General features: G+C 54.8%; 1 protein-coding gene across 8 annotated transcripts in view; it reads right to left on the reverse strand.

Moving 5' to 3' along the window:
- ARHGEF7 (Rho guanine nucleotide exchange factor 7) overlaps positions 1-16638 on the reverse strand; it is a 122416-nt gene that overhangs the window by 87861 nt on the left and 17917 nt on the right. For 3 of the 8 annotated variants that reach the window (XM_045081291.1, XM_045081288.1, XM_045081290.1), the window contains exon 2: positions 7617-7703. In XM_045081291.1, the coding sequence (XP_044937226.1) occupies positions 7617-7703 (87 nt within the window). Of the gene's footprint in view, positions 1-6733; positions 7166-7616; positions 7704-7859; positions 7927-16638 lie in introns of those variants that run through there. The other 5 variants (XM_045081296.1, XM_045081294.1, XM_045081289.1 and 2 more) reach the window with 4 other exon arrangements.

The raw sequence follows: 16638 nt of genomic DNA on the forward strand, positions 1-16638 counted from the left end.
GCAGACGCGGAGTCAGGAGAAAGACGCCAGAAGTCAGATTCGCATTTGAGGGAGACCAGCCTGGAGAAGGACAAGAGAGGGGCTAGACTACCACGGGGCCGCTGTGGGTGCTGGTGGCCAGGCCAGACAGCTGGCGTGGGCCAAGAGGCCGACAAGAATACGGCGGCATTCGGTGAGAGCGGGGTAGGGAGAGAAGGCGGGAGCCGCTCACTGCGGAGGCTCTGGGGCCTGCCCGCCACCCCCATCTCAGCCCTGGGCCCTCCCCTCCACCCAGCAGCCCGCCAGGCCAACCTAAGGGAGGCACAGACGACCACCTTCCGGCAGCATCTCCTGGGAACACAGGTGTCCCACACACACCTCTGGGTCTCCGTGTGCTCTAGAACAGGAGACGAGGCCACAGTGAGCTCCGCACGTGCCTCCCGCCCCCACCCCTGCGGGGCTCAAGACCCGGCCTTCTGCCCCCACCGGGGCTACAGCAAGGACCACAGCCCCCAGCCCATGAAGGCTGAATGCCACACACCCCCACCCCCACCCCGCCAAGGGGAAGCGGATGGCGGCCGCAGCCGCAGCAGGGGCAGCAGACGTGCAGGGAAGCAGAGCCGCCTTCTCGTCGTCCCGCCGCACACGGGAAGCCCCGCCAGTGCCTGCCGACGAGTCAGGACGCAGTTCTAACTCGGGTAAGCCCCCTGAAACGACGGTCAGCAGCTGTCCCAGGAGGCACCCCAGGCAGACCTCAGGCAACTGTCCCCCCAGGCAAAAGCCCAAAAAGGGAGAGGAGAATCCTGGGCTCAGTCCTAGTGCTGCACTGGCGGTTGGCTGGGGCGGCAGACTACTGCCCTGGAAACGACCATCCTGACCTGGCAGGAACCTCCCAAATATCCGGCCCAACACCTGCGTCTGGCCCAGTCCCCTTGGTGGAGGCAGCGAAAACGGACACACACAGCCGAGACTCCTCTTCCCAAGGGGACACGCAAGCCCGCCCCCACCCCCTCATCCACCCAAGACTGCAGGACCGCCTTCTCCACAGGATCCCGCAGAAAAACAGAGCCCTGGGTCTATCTTGGGTCCTGCTGTGACCACGGACAGGGAAGGTGGCACCTTGGACGGCGCGACAGATCCGAGTGCCCCAGAGAGGACACGATCCTGACTTTGCCGGAGAAGCAGCACCTCACGGCAGTTCGCTCACAGCGTGGCGGACAGGGGCCGAGGTCGGGAACTGGGTCGGTCTCACTACGCCACCTCCCCTCAGTGGGTCAGGGATGCAGCGCTCCGGCCTGTGCTAGAGACTACCTGGCCTCAGGCCAACAGCACGCAGGACAGGAAGTCACGCCTGTGACCCCTCTGTGCCCCTTTGCACCTCTCCCTTTGTACACTCGGCTCCAGGTCCCTGCACTCGCCTCTCCTCGGGGAGGGGCACACGGACTGTCACTGTTCAGGAGGCCTCTGGCAAGCTGGGCCAGAGGGGGGCCCACCATCACTAGCCCTGGACCTCGGGCAGGTGCCTCTCTCCCAGCGCCTTGGGTTTCTAACCCCAACATGGTGACACTACAGATACAACCTCGTAGGGGTGTCCTAAGATCGAGTGGGTCAGGAAACACAACAGGGTCCCAAACATAACGGGCACTCAGCGAACACCTTACTCCTGTTATCTCTCATACGCCTCTAAGAACCATACCAGCAGCGTAGACCAACCCCCCAATAAGTATGGGCCAGCACACATGAAATGCAGACCTCCTGATTCAAAACGCCTTAGAATTTCACATGGTGCGAGCAGAACACTAAGCCAAGTACAGAGCCCTACATGACTGCACGGGGGCCACCCACAAGGCCTCCCCTGCCACCAGCTAAACTCAGAACTTACCTATGGCCCCTGCCAGAAACAGTCCAACAGTGTGGCTTCACCATCACCGCACAGCTCAGCTTCCGGCTCTCCAGGCAGCAGCACGCATGCAAGAGCCTGCCCAGTGGAACCACCAGACCAGAGGACAGACTCTGCACACTCGCCTGCCGGGCTGCGCCCCGAGACCCACCAGCCACCGCTCATCTAGCTCCTTCAATCCTGTGCACGCTGGCCTGCCAGGCTACACCCTGAGACCCGCCAGCCGTCGCTCGTCTGGCTCCTCCAATCCCGTGCACGCTTGCCTGCCGGGCTGTGCCCCGAGACCCACAAACCACCCCAGATCTAGGTCCTTATCTGCAGAACACCTGTGAGTAAACCAAACAGTACATATGAAATGCACGGGATTGTTGCTTGTGTTCAATTAATGTCAGTCCACTGAATTTCAAGGATGACAGCCTCTCAACCCATCTTTAGACTCAGGCCATCCAACACAGAGACCGCCCCGCACACAGGCTGCTGAGCACTCAAAATGCGGCTGATCCCAGAATGCGAGGAGCTGTGAGTGACAGAAACAAACCGAATTTCAAAGACTTAACATGAAAACAGTATCTCAAAGCTTTTATATCAAGTACATGTTGGAGCATTAAGGATACTTCACGTTACAAAGAAAGTTATTAAGATGAGCTTCATGTTTTTCATTTTACGTAGGTACCGAAAGCATTAGAACGATGAGCGCGGTTCACGTTACACTCGCTGGACAGCACCACCGAGACGACGAGCCACAGCACAGACCGGAAGTGGAGGGAAAGCCTAGTTATTTACTCTGCAAAACCAGCCTAGATCCGGAGGTGACGAAGAGCTTACCCCATGAAATAATTTGGCAAGACACAAAGATGTAAGACAGAGGGTCAAACTGGGACACTTTTTGCCAGTAAACTAAATAGAACCAGAATATCTAAAGAGAATTCAGCTTTCTTCACTTTTGAGCACCTACAGAATGCCCAGAGAATACGTACCTTCCGAACTGAACTCCACCCCTCACACAAGAGGCAAGTTCTGACAAAGGCATGGTGAGTAAACCTCAAGAGCTTTATCGATGCAAGCCAAACCCTGCGGCATGACCAACCATTTCCGCTTACCACTGCGCCAACAGCGAAGGGGACCAGCTAAGGAAAAGGAAGATACCGCCACGCGGCCTCGACACACCTTCACGCCAGGTTGTAGCAAGCAGCTCGACGATGCATCTGCCTCAATCCAAGACAAAAGTCACACCTGCTGGGGGACTGGTCACTTTGGGGCATTCCATCCGTAGGAAAAGGGCTACGAATGCACTTGGGATTTCGTTTCAATTAATTCTAAAACCTCTGTCAATAAACTGAAGTTTCATGTAAACATGTTTTAATTATGACCCTATTTTTAAATATTCTTTTGGACAAAATTTCAATCACAACCTGGGCTAAAAATCTCAAAGAGCACCAAGCATTATACATACTATCATAAAACAGTCTGTCCTTCCCTGCATTTTTGAAGAGTTTTCGGAAACACGTGGAAGACCACGTTTTCCAAGACTTCCCCACTAACTACGTCAGCCCAGCTGATTCCAATGCCGGAGCGCCCACCTGGGCTCCTTTTCCTTCCCCGGACCTCAGAGAAAGCGCCTTCCTTGCGCGCAGAGGGAGACGCTCCTGGAGCCGGAGCACTGGGCGGCACAGCGCCGCCCGCACCGCATGCAGAGCTGCAGGAGCGGAGCGTGGAAAGGCCGGGAGGCAACACGAGACCCGTCTGAGTCTGCAACCTCTGTCCTCCAGTGCCAGCGTGCAGTGCAGGACATCTGGAATGTCCCCCAGCTCCAAGACCACCTACCCAGAAATGGGAGCACCATGGAGGATACTGAGGAAAAGAAACCCAAATGTTTATCCCAACAGGCTTCTTTATGCCCCAGAGGTCAAGAAAACACACGGCAGGTACAAAGAGTGTCTGCCCACTGCTGCTGGTAAGGTGCAGGAGGAAAACTCGGGGGAGAGTTGGGCCAGGGTTCAAAGTGTTTAAAAGCCCCTACACCCTGAAGCTCATAGTGCCCCATCCAAGGATTAATACCGATGCAAGGCCCCAACAGTGGCTCGAGGGTAAGTGCTGAAAACGCAGACGCACGGGGCTAGGCTTCCTCACTGCCAGACCATGGTCAAGACAGAGGAGCAGAACATGCGACATGTGGAGTCCCTTAGAAAAGGGGCGCCTGGGTGGTTCAGCCATTGTCTGCTTCAGCTCAGGTCAGGTCATGATCCCTGCATGGAGTCCCCGCATTGGGATCGAGCCCCGCATCGGGCTCCCTGCTCAGCAGGAAGCCTGCTTCTCCCTCTCCCACTCCCCCTGCTCGTGCTCCCTCTCTCCCTGTCTCTCCGTCAAATAAATAAAATCATTAAAAAAAATCGTTCACAAATAAAGACACAACTGAGAACTGAAACAAGAAACACAATGGAGACTCTGGGAAACTATACGACAGCGCACCTCGTCCCCATTAGCAAGACTCGCTCTCTGGCCTACGTCGCACGCAGGTCTAGGACAATGCTGTCCCAGCTGCATATACCAGGCAAACTAGGGATTCTCAACACAATATTCCCACAAGTAATTGGACAACCACAGCACCAGCTCCTCTGTCAGTAAATTTAAGCATCAACTTTAATTACCCGAACAGGGGCATCTCTCGGATCTTACCTTAGTCTGCCCTGAGGAACGTGGCGGGGGGGGGGGAGGGGGGGGCCCTGAATTCTTATCAAATCCCAAACTATTTCAAGGAAATGAAGGATTCAAATGAGATGCAAGATCAGTAGCAAAGAGAAAAACAAAAGGTCGCCCAGGCCACAGGTGTGGCTTTCCCACAGTTGTTTTTTCCCCTAGTTTAAAAATGTTTTCCAACTAAAAACCTAAATTGTTTCCCAAGGGTTAATAAATGCAAACTGCATAGCGTTCCTTTAAAATCAAAGCTCCGGAACCACCTGCTGGTGGACATGCCTGGTTTTCTACAGTTAATTAAGAGAACTGATAGTTCAATTCCTCTTTTCCTTTAAGAAGTCATAGCATGGTTTAACATAGCAAAAAACAGCAATCTTTAAAACTTAGTATAGTAAAAAAGTGGTAAAAGAAATTACGAAAAACAATCCATTACAAACGTATTTCACTCTGAACTCTCAGAAAAGCACCTTGACACATCCTAGAACAAAAGCTAACCTGGAATTCGAGCTCAGTTTTAAGGATTGGATCTATCCTTTCAAACAGTTCCTCTCATCTTTTAGAATGCATAAAAATAAAGCCTGGAAAGCCTAGAACACATATCAAAAATGCAAGTTCCCTTTCTACGTCGTTTTCTTTAAAGCCCCTGGGGAACTGCTGCAGCCGGTCGGTGCGCAAGGCCAGGTCAAGGGGCTTGGGAACAGGCCGGCCCCTTCCCACCACGGAGATCAGGTCTGGAGCCCCAGCTGGGCTCACACCACAGCAGACTCCTTTCTCTGGGTGATTTCCTAAGGGGGGAGGGGACAATCAAAGCGACAACAACTGGAGGGTTTTGATGTGCTGTTTTCTCACTTTAATTATCTCAGGTAATTAAGAGTTTGAAGTGTGACTTTCAACTGAGCTTGGAAGCATATGAAGAAGGTGCCCATTTACCAGAAGAGATAACGGACTCTTTAAAAACGAGTCATCCCAATTTCCTTGTAAACAAACAATGACTAGGGGTGCGTGGATGGCTCAGTCGTTGGGGGTCCCAGGGTCCTCGGATCAAGCCCCGTATGGAAGGGAAGCCTGATCCTCCCTCTCCCACTCTCCCTGCTGTGCTCTCTCTCTCGCTGTCTCTGTCAAATAAACAAATAAAATCTTTTAAAAAAAAATTACTATCAACTACAAATTTATTGAAGGCCTTGGTATGCCTAGAACCGTTCTCGGGGCTCAGGACAGGCTAGTGACCTCTTCCAGGGCGTCTTTAAGGGAACCAGTCTAGGGAAGAGTTGGAATATGAAGTTCCAACAGCAACTCTTGAACGTGGAGGAGGAGCGGTTTTTAAGTCTCACCGTTAGCGCGTCCTTGAAGAGTGCCACACCAACCTGTAGGATTATCATCTAATCTGCAAGCTGAATTCAAACTTAGCCTAACACCAAGCAAAGCTTGGTTGGAAAAAATCCGTCTCACAGCAGAAGTCAGGGAGCCGCCAGCAGCGCGTGTGCTCACAGCCCAGGAAGCAGCCAAGGGTAAAACCAGGCCCTTCTCCCGTGCAAGTACTAACCAGGCCCGCCCCTGCTTAGCTTCCGAGATCGGACGAGATGGGCGCCATCGGGGTGGTGCGGCCGCATGATGAGGCGCAGGAGGCCGGCTGAGGACAGAGCAGAAGCTGGCGCCTTGCACCCCTCTCCACCCGCTCCCTCCGTGGGTGCGGCCTTCCTCGGGCGCCCCGACCGCCGGAAAGCGATAGCTGGTTGACCTGCCGGGACGGCAGTCCTGCGGGACAGCAGTGTCCCTTGCCCTGCCGATGTCCTGAGACCTCCACAGGGAGGTGACCTGATCAACAGCACAAAGTTCCAGAGGCAGGTGGCTCTCGGTCCCGGAAGCCCTGTGTCTCCCTCCCACCGTAAGCTGGAGGACGCTGGGGCAGAAGGGAATGTGACGAGCCGACCTCACCGCCGGGGCAGCAGCTCTGCCTGCCCGCGGGCCTGTCCCCGGGCTGTAATCAACCACCATTTTGCACCAACGCCGTCTTGAGAATTCTTTGTTTAGTCGCCGGCTCCGAACCTGACTTCGGTTCCGGGGCTTCGTCACCGAGACAAACAGGCCCTTCTGAGCCGCCGCGTCCCCCTCCCGAACGGCGCTTTGCTCGCGCACAAGGACCGTGTCCCGATCTCCGACCTGCTGCCGGGCTGGCGTTCGCGGTCCGCGCTCGGAGCAACGATCCGTCGCCGGCTCGGGGGCTTCTGGCTTCTCCTCCAGGAGGCCTGCAGGAGCCTGTCCTCGCCGGACGGACACCTCCGCGGACTCGGCCGCAGGACAGGGTGCGCTGGCGGCTGCCGGCTCTTCTCCAGCAGCCGGCCGCAGGCGGGCAAGGGCGGAGGCGCCCGAGGCTGGGCGCGGGGACGCCGCAGGCCCGGAGCGGAGCCCACGGCCCGTGACCCGCAGTTCCCGCGGAGGAGCCGGGCTTCCGGGACCCAGTAGCGCGCCGCGGTCGGGAGACGCCAGCCGGACCGGGGAAGCTGGGATTCCCGGGAGCGGCCGCGGGGACCGCATGCGGCGCGGGGGCCCGGGAGGGTCCGGCCGGCGCCGAGAGGGCAGCGCGCCGTCCGCTCGCGACAGCTGGCCCCTCTGCCCGCAGCGCCGCGTCCGCGGAAAGCCGCCGCCTCTCCGGCTGGAAACGGAGCGAGGCTGGGGGCGCCCGCCCGCTCGTCCTGCCCGCTGGGAACCGCGAGGGCCCGGCGCACACCGGACGCGGGTCCCGGGGGCCGCCCGTAGGCAGACCGAAGGCAGACCCGAGCGGCGGCGGGGACCGGGGACTCGGACGGCCACGGCGGCGCCGACGCGGCCCGCCCGAGCCTCCGGGCTTCGCTCGCACCGGCTCCTCCGCGCCCCGGGGCCCCCCGCCCCCCACACCCCGCCCGCCCGCCCGCCCGGACCGCCCCCCCCCGCCCCCCCCCCCCGCCCCCCCCCACCCCCCCCCCCCCCCGCCCGCCCGCCCGCCCCGGACCGCCCCCCCGGACCGCCCCCCCCCCCCCGCGCCCCCCCCCGCCGGGCCGCTCACCTCCAGGCGCAGGGCGGCCCCGCAGGCGCGCAGGAACTCGCGGATGTTGCTGAGGCACTCGCTCTCGCCGCGCGGCTCCGGGTACACCTGCAACACACAGCGCGGGCGCTGAGCCGCCGACGCCGCCGCCGCAGCCCCGGCCGCGGGCCCCGCGCGAGACGGCGCGGACGGGCGGCCCCGGCGGACCCGGAGCGACCCCGGCCGCCCCAGACGCCCGCCCGCTCGGCCGCCGCCTCTCCTCACCGTCTTTCCTTCCTCCGGGCTGCACCCACCTCCGGCCCCGCCCCCACCTCCGGCCCCGCCCCCCGGAAGTGCGCCGCCGCCGGCAGTGACGTCCTCAGACCGCGCCCCGGCCGCCCTTCCGGCCCCGCCCTCCCCGCCGCCGCCGCCCCCTGCGCCTGCGCGCGGCTCCCGGTCCTCGCCCTCGGACGCGGTCGGCCGGCCCGGCGCGCGGGCTCCTCCCGGCAGCCGGCCCTCGGGCCCGTGGCGTGGACGCCGCCCGCCACCTCCAGCGGCCGGGGAGAGCCCGGCCCCCGCGGCGAGCGCGCCCGGGAGGCGCAGGCGGACCCGCCCCGGGCTGCGGCCGCCGAGCGAGCCTCCTGCCGGGGCCGTGCGAAGTGCCCGGCGCGGACGGCGCGTGTCGGCGAGGACGCGCCGCGTTCGCTCCCGCACGCCCGCGTGCCCCGGGGCCCCGGTAAGGCTTGGCCCGACGGCGGGACGGCGGCCGCCGCACGGCCCGGGAGCTGCGAGCGCGGCTTCGCTCACGGGCGGCCCCGGGGCCGCGGCCACACGGGGGACCCGCCGCTGACCTCCGGGCGGCAGGGGTCGGGCGGGCCGCGCCGGGACCCCGCCAGCCGCCGCCGCCCAGCGGAAGCCTCGGTGCGGGAGGCCCCGGGCGGCGTGCGGGCCCCGGCGGGGACGTCCCCGCGCCTCCGTCCTGCCGGGGAGCCCGCGGCGCGGTCCGCTTCGCTCCAGCAGCTCCGGCCTTCGCAACGCTTGAACCGCCCAGACGGCGAGTTGAGAGCCGCGAAGCCGAACACCGGACCCTGCATCTAAGAAGTCCGGCAAGAAACTGCGGCGTTTCCTCCAGACCGAAGTCGTCTTGTCCGTCCCGTGCACAGCGGACCCTGCTCGCTCTGCGGCACAGGCCTGGGGAAGCGCGGGCGTGGGCCGAAGACCCTCCTGCTGTCAGACGCGGGCCAGCCGCCACTCCGAGGTCCCAATGACTTCTGAAACTGCTAAGCTTCCTTTTAAAAATGTCCAGGAGACTCCAAACACAATAGAAACACAAAATCCATCCAGTCTTCAAGAATTACCCACCAGCTCTTATTTAAAAGTCAGAAATTTTACATTCTTTTCTCCTTCAACTCCCTTCCATTCCACGTCCAACAAAACAGCATCCTAAACTAATATATTTTTATACTAAAAAATTTGACTTTTTTTTTGCAAGACACCCATATAAATACAGTCCATCCTTGTTCACGGATTCTGTGCAAATCCACCCACACGATAAAATTTGTAACTCAGATCAGTACTTGTGGCTCTTTCTCATTCGCAGACACGTGCAGAGCAGTGAAAGATCTGAACAGCCTTGACGCACACATTCCTCGCTGAACTGAAGGCCTTGCTCTGCCACCTTCCTTCAGCCGGCCATGTAAGCAGATACCCTTTTCACAGTCTACTGAAAACACGTTTCTCACATTTTTTATGCTATTTGTGGATTTTATTGTTTTAAATGGCCCCTGGGTGTACTGCTAAGGCGCTGTCTAGTGCTCCGAAGCTCAAGAAGCCTGTAATGTGCCTTACAGAGAAAATATGTGTGTTAGATAAGCTCCATTCAGGCCTGAGTTACAGTGCTGTTGGCCGTGAATTCAATGTGAACGAATCAACAATACGGTACAACCAGAAAAAAGAAGAGGACATCCGTGGATCTGTGCGCGAGGCCGCTCCAGAAAGTGCTAAAGTAACATCGATTATGTGTGATGCAGCTATGGAAAAGACGGAAAAGCAGCTAAATTTGTGGATTCGGGAGATGACAACCAATAAAAACAGCATAGTAGACAGTGTTGTCGTGAGGCTGAAAGCCAAGGAAATTTATAGTCCTGTTACCCAAGGTCGGACAAAGGTTAAACCCTTCTCGGCCAGCGCAGGCTGGGTTGCATGTTTCAAAAGGCGATACCACATGAAAAACATTAAACTTCCAGGCAAGGCAGGTCCTGCAGATCAGGAAGCTGCAGAAGAATTTAAAAGGCATCTGCTAAGCATTATACGTGAGAAGGGTTATATGGAAGAGGAGGTTTTCAATGCTGACGAGACAGGCTTGTTTTACAAGAACATCGGCAAACAAACCTATATAATGGAAATGGCCTCCAAGGTTCCTGGCTTTAAATCATTCAAAGACCATGCAACCTTGCTCCTGTGTGCCAATGCCAAGGGTGACTTTAAGTGCAAACCCCTAATGGTACACAGAGCCCAAAACCCACGGGCACGTAGAGGGAAGAAGCTAAACTGTATGCCGGTCCACTGGAGGTGGAACAAAAAAGTGTGAATGGCATCCGAAATATTCTGGGACTGGTTCCACAACTGCTTCACCCCAGAAGCTGAACGCTATCTCCACAGCAAAAACCTTGCATTCAGGATTTTATTAATTTTGGATAATGCCCTAGTTCATTGCCACGAGGAACTTGAAAATGCCCGCCCCAACATAGAAGTTCTCTTCATGCCCCCAAACACTGCCTCTCTCATCCAACCCCTCAATCAGGGCATAATAAAAGCTTTCAAGGCTCACGACACCAGGGAGCTTTACAGCAAGGCTTTTGAGGCTCTCGACGCCCGTGAGGAAACCACCATGATGGACTACTGGAAATCCGTCAGCACACGCAGCGTCGTAGATCACGTCAGCACCGCCTAGGACAGCAGCAAGCAGGCTACTATTCATACCTGTTGGGGCAATGTTTGGCCCGACTGCGTGAAAAATTTTGAAGGTGTTACAGAAAATATAAAGAACAGTGTCGAACACATAATGCATATTGCACAGCAGATAAGTGGAGAGGGCTTCAGAGACATGAGGGAGGGAGACGTGGAGGAAATCTTGGCAGAAATGGCAGTAGAACCCACCAAGAACCCACCCATCTCTGGACGAGATGGCAAAGCCTGGCACTGGTGTCAGCGATGATGACGATGGCAACGAAAGTCAGCCCAAGACTCCAAGAATTGTCCCTCTCACGGCAGCCAAAATATCAGCATGGAATTCTGCCCTGGGAAAAGGTTTTACTGATCTGGAAGAGTGTGACCCTGTGCTGGAACGCAGCCTCACATTTTGGCGCCTGACCTTCGCTGCATTCGTCCCTTATGCTGAAACACTTAAAGGTTTGAGGTGAAATGCCAAGCAGACAAGGCTGAAGGAATTTCTCAAGCCAGTCTGGGAGGGAACGTTGCTGACACCATCACAAAGTGAAAGCCAAAGTCCTGGGGTGGACTTTGAGCCACCAGATCCCCCATGCCAGCCTCACTGACACATTCCTCTTCCGCCAAGTAAGTCACACACTCTCCTTTGGTTTTCCAAGGGGCAAGTCAAGGTCACGAGGTTTAACCACACTGCCCTGTGCCCCATCACAGAGTAAGCTCCACCACAAGTCAGGTCTTCATTAATGTTTTCACAGGATTCCAAGTGTTCTGTCTTGGTGGAATGCTTTCCTTCGTGACTGTCCTGTGCGGCATAGAGTGTGTATGTGTGTGCTGTGTGCACGCCATGTGCAACTGAACAGGAGAGGCCGTCACTGCATGGTGCCGTACCTGAGATAGTGTTTCCTTATGAAGAAACAGTTATTTGTAAGGAACACATATTAAATAAGCGGTCTTCACATACAAATGCCACTAAAACAAGATCACGTGTCGACTGGGAGACAAAGTGTTGTCATCTGAACTCCGAGGAAACCAACCCTGCACTTCCCCAGGAACAGTGGCTCAGCAGTTGCTAGCTCAGTGCTCACCTGACTGCAGGACAGCTTCCAGCCACAAAAGTCAGCTCTAATCTGTTTCCGTTGTGTAGTGGTTATCACGTTCACCTAACACACAAGTCAGCTCTGCCTTTAAGATTACTAAGCCGTCAAGATCCAATGGTCACAATTTTTCTTCCAAAGAAACACAACTAGTATGAGTCCGCCAACAATAGGAACAATATGTTAACGATTTTTGAGGAAATTTATCAAATGTAAAATGTAAAACTTTACCTGGAAATGTGTATCTTAATGAGATGTAGAGGGTTTCTTTAGTCCATTTACTCATGGACAGCTATCCCTTACTGCTAGAAAGAAAGAGAGTCCAGCATTAATTCTGTTCCTGTCTTGGGGGTTGTTTTTGCAAACGCTGAGAAACCATTCCTAAAAATAAGTAAATAAAAAATGAAAGGAGTTTTGTTATTTTGTAACTTCATTCTTTGATGCCTTCTGAATTACATCGCCAAAGTCCAGATATAATCAATCATCAGTAAAATTTTGAAAGCATCCGTTAACAGCATGATTAGGGTCTCCTTGCAGTCTCTCTGAAAGTGATCAGGTAGAAACCTCTGAGCTGCAAAATTCCAGACTTTAAACCCTCTGCTTCTCAACACCAGGGGTATTTCTCTGTTGGTTACACAGCTGGAAGGTTTTCCATCTTGCAGCAATGTGCCTCAGAGAGACAAGTGAGTGAATGGTCTGCCTTTTTACATGAAGTGGGAGAAGGGGGTGTTGGGATGGCTCCGTGAGCTTGTGGCCTTCCCTGATCTCAGGCACCTTCTCAGAGAAGTGACTGTATGTGCAAGTTGAGCAACTGGACGTGACCTGTTTTAAAAGTCTCCACGTGTGTGCACATGGGGGCATGACGCAAGCCTGTTCCATGGATACTGTACCTCAAACAACATACCTGTTTGGAAAACTATAATGTAAGAGAGTCAAAACTCTCTAGTAAGTACTGCCTCACCCTATAACACACATGCTGACCTTGGACAAGTCAATTGAGCCCTCTGGGTCTACACCTTTATCCTCAGTTTAAGGCTCGGTCTTTGTCACAGAGCTGTTGGGAAGATAAGCTGATTCAACAAGTCTAGCTTTTGAGCAACAAAAACAGCAACAAGTCGAGTTTCTATGCCAGACCTTGTCACAAGTACCACGACTGCAAAGAGAGACAGGACCCTGCCCTGCATGGGCCTAGGAAGAATCCCACACAACATGGACAGTGGACAATGGAAGCACAGAATAGAGCATAAATACTGTGGACGCAGGGGAGGGCCAGAGGCCTAAGCAACAAGATGGACATCGGAGTTGGAGCGGAAAGGTGGAGGCAGATGGACTGCATTTTCAAAGGTGTGACGTTTGAGAAGCCGCCGGTGTTTTCTGGGGTGGTGAGTGATTGGCCGTCGAGGTCATGGGTGAGGCTGCAGGGGGAGAACTAAACCAGAGATGCAAAAGAAGACACCCTCCCCACCGCGCCCCTGCATGCCTCACTGGAGAAGCTCTATGAGCGACAGCACGTGAACAAGTCATCAGGTAAACGCAAGTTAAAACCGCAGGTAACACTCTGCACCCACCAGAATGGATAACATGGGAAAGGCAGACACTGTCAAGTGTCCACAAGGATGGAAAGCCATTGGCAGCCAATACCTGACTAGTGGGAGTGGGAAAGCATACACACAGGAAACCATCAGTCTTTCTAGAAGTTAAACTTACATAAGCGCCCCCCCCCCCGCCGCCGCCAGCGAGTCTTCCCCTAGGCATTTACCCAAGAAAGATGAAAACACGCCCACAAAAAGCTGTGTGTAAGAATGTGCACAGGGCACCTGGGTGGCCCAGTCTGTTAGGCACCCGGTTCTTGTTCTTGACTCAAGCCATGATCTCAGGTTCTGAGATCAAGCCCTGTGTCAGGTTAGGGCATAGAGCCCACTTAAGATTCTCTCTCTCGGGGCCCCTGGTTGGCTCAGTGGGTTAAAGCCTCTGCCTTCAGCTGGGGTCATGATCCCAAGGTCATGGGATCGAGCTCCACATCAGGCTCTCTGCTTAGCAGGGAGCCTGCTTCCTCCTCTCTCTCTCTCTCTCTGCCTACTTGTGATCTCTGTCTGTCAAATAAATAAACAAAATCTTAAAAAAAAAATTCTCTCTCTCTCTCCCTCTGCCTTCCCCACAAAAAGGAATTCACACAGCAGCTTTACATATAATCACCAACATCTCCACAACCCAAAGTCAAGCAGTCCTCTGCTCTCTCTAGTGGCTACTTTTCAATGACCAACAAAATCCCAATCCACCCCCCAAAAATCCTGTCCCAAATTTCCCACAGCAATTAACTTCAGGTCTTTCCATCAAGAACTCTAATCGGTCAAAGGCACGGACAGTCCCCAAACTGTTGTGACTTTCCTTGGAAATACACCCTTTGTACTCTATGTTTGATAAAGGATGTGTCAGGAGTCCTGAGAATTTGCAATAAACTACATCACAGCCATGATACGGTCGTACTTCAGAGACTTCCAGAGCTGTCCAGTTTCCTCCTTCTCTTCTCCCTCTCCATGCTGGGAACAACCGGCTGGCCACCCTCGGTCCAAAAAAAGTGTCAGCTTGGGCAGCCAGCTGACTTCCCTGGAAGCGTTTAGCAGGTCTGAGTTTACAAAACTTCATGGGAAAGAACAGGCACTTGTAGCAAGGCAGCTAATTCAGACAGGTCCATGCATGGCAACAAATGAGATCAAGAGCAGAGAATACGATCAGGGGCGTGCTATCTGGTTAACGCGCTAACTACCCAGGATCGTAGTTCCCAGAGATTCTGACTGAGGACGTTTGAAGTGAAGTCCAGAAGTTGGGGGCAAGGGGTCTCTGGGATGCCCCATCCAACTGGCTTTCAGCCAAGTCTGGAACACAGATATCCTATAACTCAGTGATTCTCAAACACAATGCGAGTGTCAGAACACCCAGAGTACCGTCACTACACCCTGCCAGAGTTGAATCCCTCGGTGTGCGGTGGAACCCAAGGCTGTGGACTTCTGGCATCCCAGGAGATGCTGAAGGTACCAGGACCATACTCCGAGAACTAGTGGCAGATGCCAGCTGAACCATTAATCAAGAAATATTTGTATTCCCCCCACTGAGATATCAAACTCCAAACCCCAGAACAGAGGTCTTAGGGTCTCTGCCATCAACAGTCTCATCACCATGGCTACAAAGAGCTACGCTTCCACCCCGTAGCCAGACGTGCTTGTGCACACCCTCTCTCCTATTTTAGGCATGAGTCTCCCAAGTGCAGGGGCCCCAGGCATCTTCCATTGCCCAATCAGCATACTGCCCACTCGGGTCACCCAGCTCACGGAGCTGGCAGAGGACCCTAGCACAGAAAGGCTCAGAGAACACTGGAGGCAGTTCTGTTCTTCACCGACAAGGAAATGCGGACTGCAGAGACATAATCTGCCCCAGGGCTTGCAGCCTGCCCACTGCACCAGCCCGCTCCAGGAGGCAGGCCTCTGGGCACTGCAGCCACCAGGCTCCCCTGCTCTCCCTCCTTGGGTGCTCAGCTGGTCAGAAGCCCAAGCAGGGACTAGGTGCCACTGTGACGTGCTGGAGCTACTCCCAGGAGCTGACCCCATGCTCCCCAGCCGAGCTCTGCATTCAGAAACACCACATGGGTCACTGGAACCGGCCACGGTACAAGAATTTACACCACAGAAACGGGCAGACGCTACAACTCAGGGCTCCGCAATACAGGGGGCCACTGTTGAGCCTTTACACAGACTGGCTGTGCTCCTTGACCATAGACCACCGCTCCTGGTGGGAGCTCCCAGCAGCTCCTATAACCCACCTCCCCCGCCTTCTCCTACAGGCCGAGGGGAGCTCATGGCTTTCTGGGGTGCCTCCACTTCTCTTCGTGGCTGTCCTCACCCCTGCCCACATTTTGTTAACACCCTCTGCAGTAAACTCTTCAGCCACCTCTGCCTAGTGTGCCCACCATTTGCTGCTGGGACCCTAACCCAGTGAACTAAAAATAGAACAGCCTGTGACAGCAGCAGATGGGAAACAATCCAGAGAAGGGCCTGAGTCGACTACAGCATACTGTACTTCCGCAAGCAGAGCACCGCCCCCCAGACCCTTTCAAAAGGCAGCAGCTTTAATCACTGATCTATCATGACCTCCTAGTTGCACTAAGAGGGGAAAAGGAACATGAGGAATGTATGCATCACGTCCCACCTTTAATGAAAAAAAAGGGGAGGCAAGAAAAAAACATACATGGGTGCTTAGAGAAGCATGACATTTCTCTGGAAGCACACACCAGACACCTTGAACAAGGGTTGCCTCAACAAAAGGAACGGGGGGCCTGGAGGTCAGGGGAAGGGAAACTTCCTTTTTACTTTATACTTTTTTGTGCCCTGTGAATTTTATAGCACATAAGTATTGTTAATACATTTTTTTTTAAGAGGAAGGAAAACACTCCAAACTAGTGTTCTCCTCAGGCCAAGATGCCTTCCCCATTACAAAAGAGTCCCTGGAGAGCCCAGCTGCCAATGGGTTGGAATCCTTGTAGAACCTCCCCACACACACACACAACCCTCGTGGAGGTGCAATGCCATGGTTAAAGGCCTCGGGTCTCCTTGATTAGCACTTCACGGGTCCTCCAATTCTAAATACCCAGTAGCCTCCATTCTCATTAGACTGCTCTTCTAGAGCATTCTGTGCTCCTTCTATTGCCAGTGATGCTCAGTGAAGTGAAAGTACAGTGGACAGGGCTCGCCTGCCAGCCTACTGGGCATCTCTTCCTCCAAACCCACTGGAAAACAAAGAAGCATCCCATTGAAATTAAGAACTTGATCACCAAATACCCAGTAAGTAAACCATCTCCCAGAAATGTGTAGCCTAGGATTAGATGTGGCTTACTGAAGGAAAAAAATTAAGCCTTTAATAAAGTATATTTTTCTTTTGCTCTCCTTCTTCAATATCTCCAACAGCCCAATTGTTGTGCAGGGGCTACGGTCATCTGGGAAAAAATTAAATGTGCTCCATTAGTGTGA

Source organism: Mustela putorius, unplaced genomic scaffold (assembly GCF_011764305.1).
Source record: "Mustela putorius furo isolate JIRA1106 unplaced genomic scaffold, ASM1176430v1.1 tig00000551_pilon_pilon_pilon, whole genome shotgun sequence".
Lineage (NCBI taxonomy): Eukaryota > Metazoa > Chordata > Mammalia > Carnivora > Mustelidae > Mustela > Mustela putorius.